General features: G+C 35.9%; 1 protein-coding gene and 1 long non-coding RNA gene across 2 annotated transcripts in view; one reads left to right on the top strand and one right to left on the bottom strand.

The window, feature by feature from the left end:
* The first annotated feature begins 3,351 nt into the window (after positions 1-3,351).
* On the top strand, positions 3,352-4,880 carry LOC132851988 (uncharacterized). The gene is made up of 3 exons (XR_009649089.1): positions 3,352-3,388; positions 3,475-3,561; positions 4,618-4,880. It is a non-coding gene; the product is annotated as an uncharacterized LOC132851988 (long non-coding RNA).
* A 994-nt stretch (positions 4,881-5,874) lies between these two features.
* dnajc27 (DnaJ (Hsp40) homolog, subfamily C, member 27) overlaps positions 5,875-10,000 on the bottom strand; it is a 6,787-nt gene continuing 2,661 nt past the window's right edge. The window contains exons 6-7 of the mRNA XM_060880379.1: positions 8,594-8,754; positions 5,875-7,714 (exon numbers count right to left, since the gene is read on the bottom strand). Of these exons, the coding sequence (XP_060736362.1) occupies positions 7,582-7,714; positions 8,594-8,754 (294 nt within the window). The 3' untranslated portion in view covers positions 5,875-7,581. The remainder of the gene's footprint in view (positions 7,715-8,593; positions 8,755-10,000) is intronic.

Genomic DNA, 10,000 nt, shown 5'->3' with positions numbered 1-10,000 from the left:
TGCAAGTGAATACAGGTAACCAGTGATAACAAGAGATAACAAAAACCTGTAGTGGAAATATCATGAGTGTTTATATGTGCTTTCAATGTAAATTCTGTGTCAGACGAGTGGGCGAGAGAACAGGAGGAAATGTCCCTGCCATAAGCAGTTCTACAACAAATGTTCCTGCCATAAAAATCCCTGCCATAAACATCCTATGTGTTGAAAGGATGGGAACTAAGGGGTTGTGTGGGTGCATGTGCTTGATAAGATTTGACCCTACTGAGGTCACAGAAACACAAGCACACATTTACGGTATAAAAGGGAGAGCCGAAATCACTAAACTTGGCCTCTTCGCTGTGTAGACATGGCACTCTACACTGTGTAGACTTGGCACTCTACACTTTATGGAAGACGACTTAAATACCATCTTCTTTGCTTTTACCACCAACTCTGTCTGACTGTGTTTTTTATATGTAGTTCAAAAATGCCGCCACAATTTTGGAAGTTCCACCAAGATTCCCTTGTCTGTGTGCCAGTCTCAAGGTTGATCCATGATCGGTCTGGTCCGGACCAACCCGAAGACAGTTACTTCGTCGAACCACACAATTGAGTGGCGAGAGATCTGTGGCGAGAGATCTGGACATTCACGAGACTGACCCAGCGACGGGATTCTGAGGCTTTGGATGGCCCCAACTGGATAGACTAAAGATTACTGCTGTAATCATACAGACTATCCTGTGCCTATTCCTGGACTCATTTACAACAGATGTGTAAATGAGTTCTGTTGTATGATTATTTTAGTTTATACCACACTATGGTGGAATGGGCGAACCTGATTGGTCAGAAGTTTTGCACTGTTTTTAGTGTAACCCCACAGCGCACACTGTAACATGAACAGTAAGATCATTTGTTCTGTTTGTTCCACACTGTAAAAAATTATTTTTTGAACTTGTAAATAAAGATAGCATCATTTAAGTAATTTTTACAAACAAATACTATTTTGTCTTTTTACTTCAAAATGTCACGTTTAATTCAATAAGCTACTTGAGGTTTCGTTTTGATTTATTGTGCTTAAATACATAGGTAAATTCAAATGGAACTGCCTAAGTAATATGTACTTAGTGTTTTGTCATCTAATGAATTAATGCAAAAAATAACAAAACCAAGTAAAACTTACTCAAAGAAGCCAGGCAATCTATGCGCATGCTTTCTTGGTTGCAATGTGGCGCAGAGGCAGAGGAGTGCAACGGAAATTAGTCTCGAAGACTGATGTGATTACACGGTAAGTTAATTAAATATTTAGTTTATTGGTCAATTTAGCTACGTTTGCAGAAAATTATAGAGCTATTAAGCTGTCTGCAGTCTGGTGGCTAAAGAGTTAAGGCATCAAGTGTTAATAGTTGAAAGAGTTAAGTTTGCTAAAGAACCGATTTGCACAAACAAATGGGAGAGAAGGGAGGGGAAGGTAGGGTAGGGTCGGGTCGGGTCGGGTCGAGTCGGGGCCTGAAACAGGTTAACGTGACCTGAAACAGGTCAACGTGATGTTGCGCTGTCTGGTTCTCGGCGCGCAAACCGTAGATTTTAGAAAGCACTTTGAAACGGTGAGTGTAAATAGTCTAATATATAAATATCTTTCTGACAATAAATGATTACCCTAAAACCGATGTTAGTTAAATGTTAATAAGTTAACTTAGTGTAAATGTGATGATTGATGCTAGTTTTTTTTTCTCATCTTCTGTCCTTTCACAGTAACATGAGCTATTTCTGACCTAACAGAAATAGCTCATGTTACTGTGAGTATTTTGCTGGCATAATTTTTTTTCTTCTGTCGGTTCATATAAATGTGTATGCATGTACATGAGCTTGTCGCTAACGCTAGCATGTCTCAGGTGATTTTTTTTGTTGGTTCATATAAACATGTATGCATGTACATGTGCTTGTCGCTAACGCTAGCATGTCTCAGGTGATTTTTTTTGTCGGTTCATATAAACGTGTATGCATGTACATGTGCTTGTCGCTAACACTAAATATGTCTCAGGTGATTTTTTTCGTCGGTTCATATAAGCATGTATGCATGTACACGTGCTTGACGCTAACACTAGCATATGTCTTAGGTGTATTAAAATAACCGTTCAAAAATGTTTCTTAAAGTTTCTCTTGAAACTTATTTTTTGTTTGTTTCTAGTAGCAACTTAAACTGCTTAAAAGATGTAGTCATTTGCAGATGTTCATTAACGTTTTACAGTGAAAGTGATGGAAAAACATGGAAGCTACAGCAGAACTGTACCATTTCCTTGCCTACATCAAGATTGTCTGTGCACATTTAACTAAATTGATGTACTTAAGTATTTTCCTCTAAACTCTGTATTGTTAACATTGTGAACTTAAGTACATTGCAGTGTTACCTGTTTTTTGTGAACAATAAAAAAATAAAATGGAATTATTGTTTAATTTCTTATTAAATGAATAGATAAAATCTCATTTAAGTAGTATAATATAAATTATAAAATTATAAGACATTGCTTAAATATAACATTTATTTCTACTTAAAATAATTTGTTTAACTTAAGTTATTTTATAAAACATATGCTCAAAAACATTAGTCATGTGAACTAATGAATTTTAGTAAAGACTACTGATGTAAACTTGATTTGTCTATCGCATGACTTAAGATTCTATGTTCAGACAACTTGTTTAGTTTTATCCTGTGTAAAAACTAAAATGGTTTAGTGTAACGGGTTTCCTCGCAAAGTTCTAGTAATGTCAACTAATTCGGGTTAAGAGTGTACACTGTTTTCTTATATCGATAAAACTGATAAACATTTGATGCATTTTAATCATGAGAAACAGATTATATGTTCTATTGAACCTATACAATAGTGATGCAGTGTATGTGTTCAGGCAACTCTACCAGATGATCTTGCGAACATTTATTGTTGATATTAAATAAATTAATGTTAACTGTTCAAATTTCAAATAAAAAAGATCAATATATTTATTCAAATTTGGTAAAAAAAAAAAAAAAAAAAAAATTCTGACTAACATTTCTTTCATATGTTCCACAGATTACACTCACCATTCAAGTTCATGCAGGGTAAGTTGGCAATACTTCTTACAACTAATATATATATATATATATATATATATATATATATATATATATATATATATATATATATATATATATATATATATTTTATATTGGTGTGTGTGTAGTATAGCATGATGTGTCTGTATGTGTGCGCGTTTGGCTAAAAATAGTGTTTATTTGACTACTAAATCTTGTTACATTTTATTTTCTTTGTCCTTGATTAAGAATGAGTTCAGAAGGATAACTTCAGTTCAACCTTTCTGCAAACACTGGACCTCTACACTTCAAAGCTCCTGGATTTGTTTAAAATGAAGGGTGGGGATGCAGGCATAAAAATAAGAAGTATGCTAGATTTTCTCTGCCAGGTAAATGTATATATTTATAATTATTTGTTTTAACAGCGAGTTGAAGATAAGAGAGATGCTGTGATTCGGTGCTTGGCTTCCTATCTGGGAGAATCATCTGAGGAGCTCATTGAAGCCTACCAGGTACATTAATAGATAAATTCAAATTTCGTTTTGTCTTATGTGTACAGTACTGCAAAAGTCTAAGGCACATTAGTATTTTCATCCTAGTTTACATTCCTAAACATTCATTTTGCCATTATTTGTAATATTCAAGTGAGATTTTTGTATGCACAGGGAGTCATACAGTTGGTTCTCCACAGAAGTTCTGATCTCACATTTCATTGAGTCTGTCTATTATAACACAAAGAGATAAAAGTGAGACAGCCTAAATCAAGAAAAACTGTGGCAGTATCTCCAAAATGTTAAAAAAAAAACAAAAAAAAAAACGTACATGCAAAGTTACCTTCAGAACTATATCAAGTGTACCTAGGCCAAAAACTGCTTTAAAATGTTAGTTCACCAAAAAAAGAAATTTGTGTCATTTATTACTCACCCTCATGCCATTTCAAACCCGTAAGACCTTTGTTCATCTTCAGAACACAAATTAAGACATTTTTGGTGAGTATTCCCGTTGCGTCACAACATTAAGGTTGAACCACTGTAGTCACATTCTCTATTTTAACAATGTTTTTACTACCTTTCTGGACCACAAAAGGTGCAATGGCATTGAGCCTATGTGTGGATCAGAAGCCCTTTTATTTCACCAAAAATATCTTAATTTGTGTTCTGGAGATGAACGATGGTCTTATGGGTGTGGAACAACATGAAGGGGAGGAATTAATGACAGAAATTTTATTTTTGGGTGAACTAACCCTTTAAGTGCAAAGGGTGATCACACCAAATATTGATTTAGTCAATAGAAGGTAAATGAAAATTAATTTATGAAAACATTTTAAAGGCATCCCCACTTTACAGAATATTTACACAAGTGCCTAAAACGTTTTACAGTACTGAAGCTTTGCAAGTAGTTTAAGTGTCTTGCAGACACAGTTCTTCAGTTTTTAGTAATTTTTTCATTCTTCATTTAATAACAGATTTAACCTCTGTGTGGGGCACTTATCACATAAAAATAAAGAGAACATACAACTTACTGTACAGTATTGTAACCACATTTTCACTCATTTGTGTATTTGACAGGATGTCAGAAGAGACATGATTGAAGATAGCTTCACCAATCATGTAATGAAGATTGTTGTACTGGGCAGCACCGCAGGATAGGAAGATGCCAACATAGCTGATGTCATCATCGTCATTGAGGGAACTGCGGTACTGTCGGGATGCAAGAATCTTACAAATGCCTGCCTTCTGCTCATGGGCTTCATTTACTCCCTGAACTTAAGCTATAATTCAAAGCTAAGAAACACATTTGAAGTGTTTCAGAAAATCTTTCTTGGACTGGATGCTTTGAAATTTTCTCCAAAAGTTAGTTCTTTGCAGAGAAAGCTATTGATGTAAGTCTGCTAGCTGGCCATTTTGTTTGGCACTCAGACTTTTTGTATTTGCTAATTGTTTTTCAAGTGAGAATGTCTGCAAAAGACTCAAGCTAAAGTTGTACTGAACTGTTTCACATGGACTGTTTGTCCATTGGTTTGATCATTTCTTTAATAAAAGTACTCAAGGAAAATGTCTGTCAGTGTTTTTTTTTTATTGAAGACATCAATTATAATGCATCACAAATTGTTAGATAATGTTTAAAGAATATTTAAAGTAAAGGTTACTCAGGATAACTAAAAAAGATAACTAGGCCTCTTGTGTAAAAAAAATGCAATAAATCATCATATATTTATAAGCATTACTTAAGTAATATTTACAAACAAAAAGTCAATAAAATTAACTGGGAATTAAACTTAACAATTAAAAACTTAAAAATGTGTAATTAACCTTACTAATAATTATGTTTAGGCTTTTACTTGGCAAATGTTTGTAAATTTACTAGCCTTTTCTGAGTGAAAAAACTTTCCAAGCTTTTTTGAAGTAAATCCCACTCCAAATTTTTTACAGTGCATGTGAAACACTAATATTGCAGACGCTCCACAACCTAAGGCTAATAATTACTAATTATTAATAAGAGCTAGTTAAAGAGCAACAACAAAACCATATAATCATTAATGAAGTTAATTTGGAGAGAGAGAGAGAGAGAGAGAGAGAGAGAGAGAGAGAATGAATTGCCCTCATATAACCATCATTTATTGTATGTTTGTCCTATTCATTCAATTATATATCTATATATATTCTAACAATCATATATCTACAAAGCATGTTGGGAGTTGTTCCTTACTCAACATCCTTACTAATGATTTAAAACGGACAAAAAAGACACAAACACGTTGTGCAGAGAACAAACCTTACAGCTCGGACACAGAAAGTTACACAATAATAACAACTAATTACGCATTTGCTGCTAGCATAGACATTTTATGTGAATAAATAAAATCAACAAAAAAAGCAACACGACAAGACAGGACATTATTCAAACTTACACTCTAACCATTTACACAAAATACACATTCATGCAAAATACGATACACGCTTGCTTTACAGTGATGAACGACATAAACCGACACTTTTGTAATTATTCACGATTAACACGGTGGCCCACAAAGACTCGAGGAGGCGGGGCTGACCTTGTTGCTAGGTGACACATTATTCTGAAGACTGATTGGTTGTTCAATAAAAAAAGGGAGCGCTTTTAAAATCTGGTATATTATAAGAATTTACTTTGTCTCTGTGTTAAAATGTTTGCAGCTGTATTGTGTACATTCGTGACCAATCATATTAGAGATGCACTAACATCTACGATTGGTCAGGATCTAATCTGTATCATCTTATTAACTCACTATCATTATTAAATATTATATGCAACACATTTCTTCTCCCTCTTCACCTTTCGGCCATTTTCTCCTCTGCTAAAGAAACTCTTAAGCCTCTTAAAAGTCCTCCTCACCACTCCTCAATCTTTTTGACCTTATGAGCTCTTTTAAGGGTTAAGATGCTTTTGGAATAAGATTTTTAGTCATTTATTCGAATTCTGTCACTAGGAGAAACTCTTTGCAGTAAGAATTTTCATGAATGCGAGATCTCTCAGAGGAACGAAAAGGGAGAAATGTACAAAACCAATTTGATTTTCTAATTCTTAAAAATCAAGAATAAAGTTTACAATTTGTTTCATATAAATAAAGACACATTCCATTAATCACTTGTGTATTTTTTTTTTTAGAATGAAAGAATGAATACACACACACACACCAAAAATTAAACTTCATAAACCTGTCATTTCATATGTAAACATTACTCAATCTTGGCACCAAAATCTGCAGTATGTGTAGTGTGTGTAAAAAATTTTTTAAAACAAAAACCAAAAAAAGACAGATTTTTAAGTGCAAAAAAATAAATAAATTAATTAATTAAATACAATTTTATATTATTTTATATATATAAAATTATTTTTTTGCCCTCAATAAATTCTCCTATGATTTAAAATGCAACCTTTCACATTGTGCTGTGACAACAAACCGGATTTAGATGTTGTCATATACAGTATATATATATATATGTAGAATGTAGAATGGACTAAGGTTAAATCCTGATAAAGGGCATACAACTTTTATTTTTCTGTTCATATATTGAAGCGTCGAGTAGTGTTTGAGTACAGCATGTTCTTCAAAGTCAAATCTTTTCTTCTTGAGCCTCAAGTATCTTGTTATTTTTCTAGAACTCAGAAAAAAGCAGTAATGTAATGCTGATTCATGCAGTTCAGTCGATCCATGTCATAAATGCAAACCGTGGTACTTTAAAGCTTCGTGGTTAAGGAGCTACCTGATGCATTCACAGTATAAATAAATTAAATAACTAAATAAACCAGAGATGAGGTTATGGGTATGAAGGTATCGTACCGTATCATATGATATAACCCAGTATTCGATCACACATTTTGAAATCCATGTTAAACACACAAACGTTCAACTTGTGCACTTCACTAAACACAGTTACAATGGCACGTAGGGGGAAACATAAATGTATGACATCATTTTCACACGGCAAACAGTAGTTTCATTTTGTAAACTCTTTCTTTAAACCAGAATGTTGGCGTTTTCATGAGTGTTACTTGATATTTTTAAGCAGGGACGTTCGTGCATTGACCACTGCTTTAAAGGCGTCCTCGCTGCCCGGTGCCACGCACTTATCTGGGTGCAGCAGCACAGCAAGTTTCCTGTATGCCTTGTTGACTTCCTCTCTGTAAACAAACGTGACAAAGTATACACAGAGTGAGGGTGACAGAGAAAGGGAGAGAGAGAGAGAGAGAGACAGAGAGAGAGATGGAGAGTGTGACACAGAGATATACACAGACAGTGGGAGAGAGAGAGAGAGAGAGAGAGAGAGAGAGAGAGAGAGAGAGAGAGAGAGAGAGAGAGATGGGGAGATGGAGAGTGTGACACAGAGATATACACAGACAGTGGGAGAGAGGGAGAGAGAGAGAGAGAGAGAGATGGGGAGATGGAGAGTGTGACACAGATATACACAGACAGTGGGAGAGAGAGAGAGAGAGAGAGAGAGAGAGAGAGAGAGAGAGAGAGAGAGAGAGAGAGACATGGGGAGACGGAGAGAGTGACACTGAGATATACACAGACAGTGGGAGAGAGAGACAGTGAGAGACAGTGAGAGACATGGGGGAGACGAAAAGAGTGGCACAGAGATATACACAGACAGTGGGAGAGAGAGAGAGACAGTGAGAGACATGGAGGGGACATGGGGGAGACGGAGAGAGTGACACAGAGATATACACAGACAGTGGGAGAGAGAGAGAGAGAGAGAGAGAGAGAGAGAGAGACAGTGAGAGACATGGAGGAGACATGGGGGAGACGGAGAGAGTGACACAGAGATATACACAGACAGTGGGAGAGAGAGATGGAGATAGAGACAGATATATAGAACAAAAATGTCTGTTGCATAACAACACACGGTACATTTTCCCAGAATACAATCAAAGTACAAAGAATGAAAATAATCATTCACCTAGAGTACAAAGTTTAAAAGCAACTGTATTTTGGAACTGTAAAGTTAAATAAGATTATTTATAAAATCGCTAAATCTTTGCCATTTTGCTCTCTCTTACCTTGTTGCCCCAGGCTTTACTCCCAGCATGTCCCAACTGTCCTTACTGTTGCGGATACGTCGTATAGTGTCGGCTTGTTCCTTTGTGAAGCCGATGCTGACTTCTGGGTTTGGTCTCTTCCCTCCATTCTCACACATGTCAGTAATCGAGCTAAAAAAAGCCTGTGCAAGTACAACAATCCACAAACACTTAAGAGACAAGTTCACAGTTGACTCTGATTTTTAAAATTATTATTATTTTTTTAAATAGAGCTACCAATATCCCTCGTGTCCATTCTTCTAATACAAACGGTCCTTCGCATGCTTCTAAAACACACTATATGGCCGACTGTTTGTAGACACCTGAGCCTCAGATCCACATGTGCATTGTGATCCACAAGTGCACAGGGGAATTATTGTGCTGGGCCTCTAAGTTCCAAAGAAACAGTGGTTAGGGTGTTGGACTACTGACCAGAAGGTTGTGAGTTCGAATCCCAAGGCCACTAAATAAACTCAACAGGATAATCAGGGCTTTTGTGATGTTCAATTCAATTTATTTGCATAGCGCTTTTAACAATTGACATTGTCTCAAAGCAGCCGCACAGGAACAGAATAACAACTATAAAGTTTAAAATTAAGTTACTATTTATCTCTAACATCTATCACTAATGAACAAGCCTGAGGTGCCGGTGGAAAGAAAAACTCACAGGGATGATATGAGGAAGAAACCTTGAGAGGAACCAGACTCAGAAGGGAACCTCATCCTCATATTAACTCTAACATTGCTGTGCTGAGAAAACTAGGACGTAGTAACACTTAAAACATTTAAAAACCACTCGGTAGCGTCAGTCGGCAATACTCTGAACATCGCATTAGTGTTTGTTGTAGTGAGGGAGATAATAAACAGACATTTGTTGGATATTATCAAACACCTTGTCAACTATGTGGCAAACTTAAATGGCTAAAAATGCTTAAAAAAGCTGTAAAAGGCAACAATAACTGCTCGGGTTCAGAACGACAGAAGTGTCTTGTTTTTTCCTCACTGATGTGACAGTAAAACGGAAGCCTTTATTTTGTCACATATACATTACAGCACAGTGAAATTCTTTCTTTGCATATCCCAACTTTAGAGGCTAGGGTCAGAGCAGGGGCAGCTATGATGGAGCAGTGAGTGTTAAGTGAGTGTTAAGGGTCAAACCGTGGCAGTGCTAAGGCTTGAACCCTGATCCTCTTATCAACAACCCAGAACCTTAACCACTTGCGAGGCAAGTCTTTATTTAAATCTTTCACACGCTGTATTTACCCAATCATAGTGGTTGATGCAACAAAAACTCAGATAAGACGGGTTTAGGTGTATACAGTGTGAAGCATCGGATTAACTGTTAACGCTGGGTAAAGTTTGAGCAGTGTAATACATCCAGAAATCTCG

This window comes from Tachysurus vachellii, chromosome 10, assembly GCF_030014155.1.
Source record: "Tachysurus vachellii isolate PV-2020 chromosome 10, HZAU_Pvac_v1, whole genome shotgun sequence".
NCBI lineage: Eukaryota > Metazoa > Chordata > Actinopteri > Siluriformes > Bagridae > Tachysurus > Tachysurus vachellii.
Note: the sequence above shows the minus strand (reverse complement) of the source record. Positions and strands in the feature narration are given on the sequence as shown.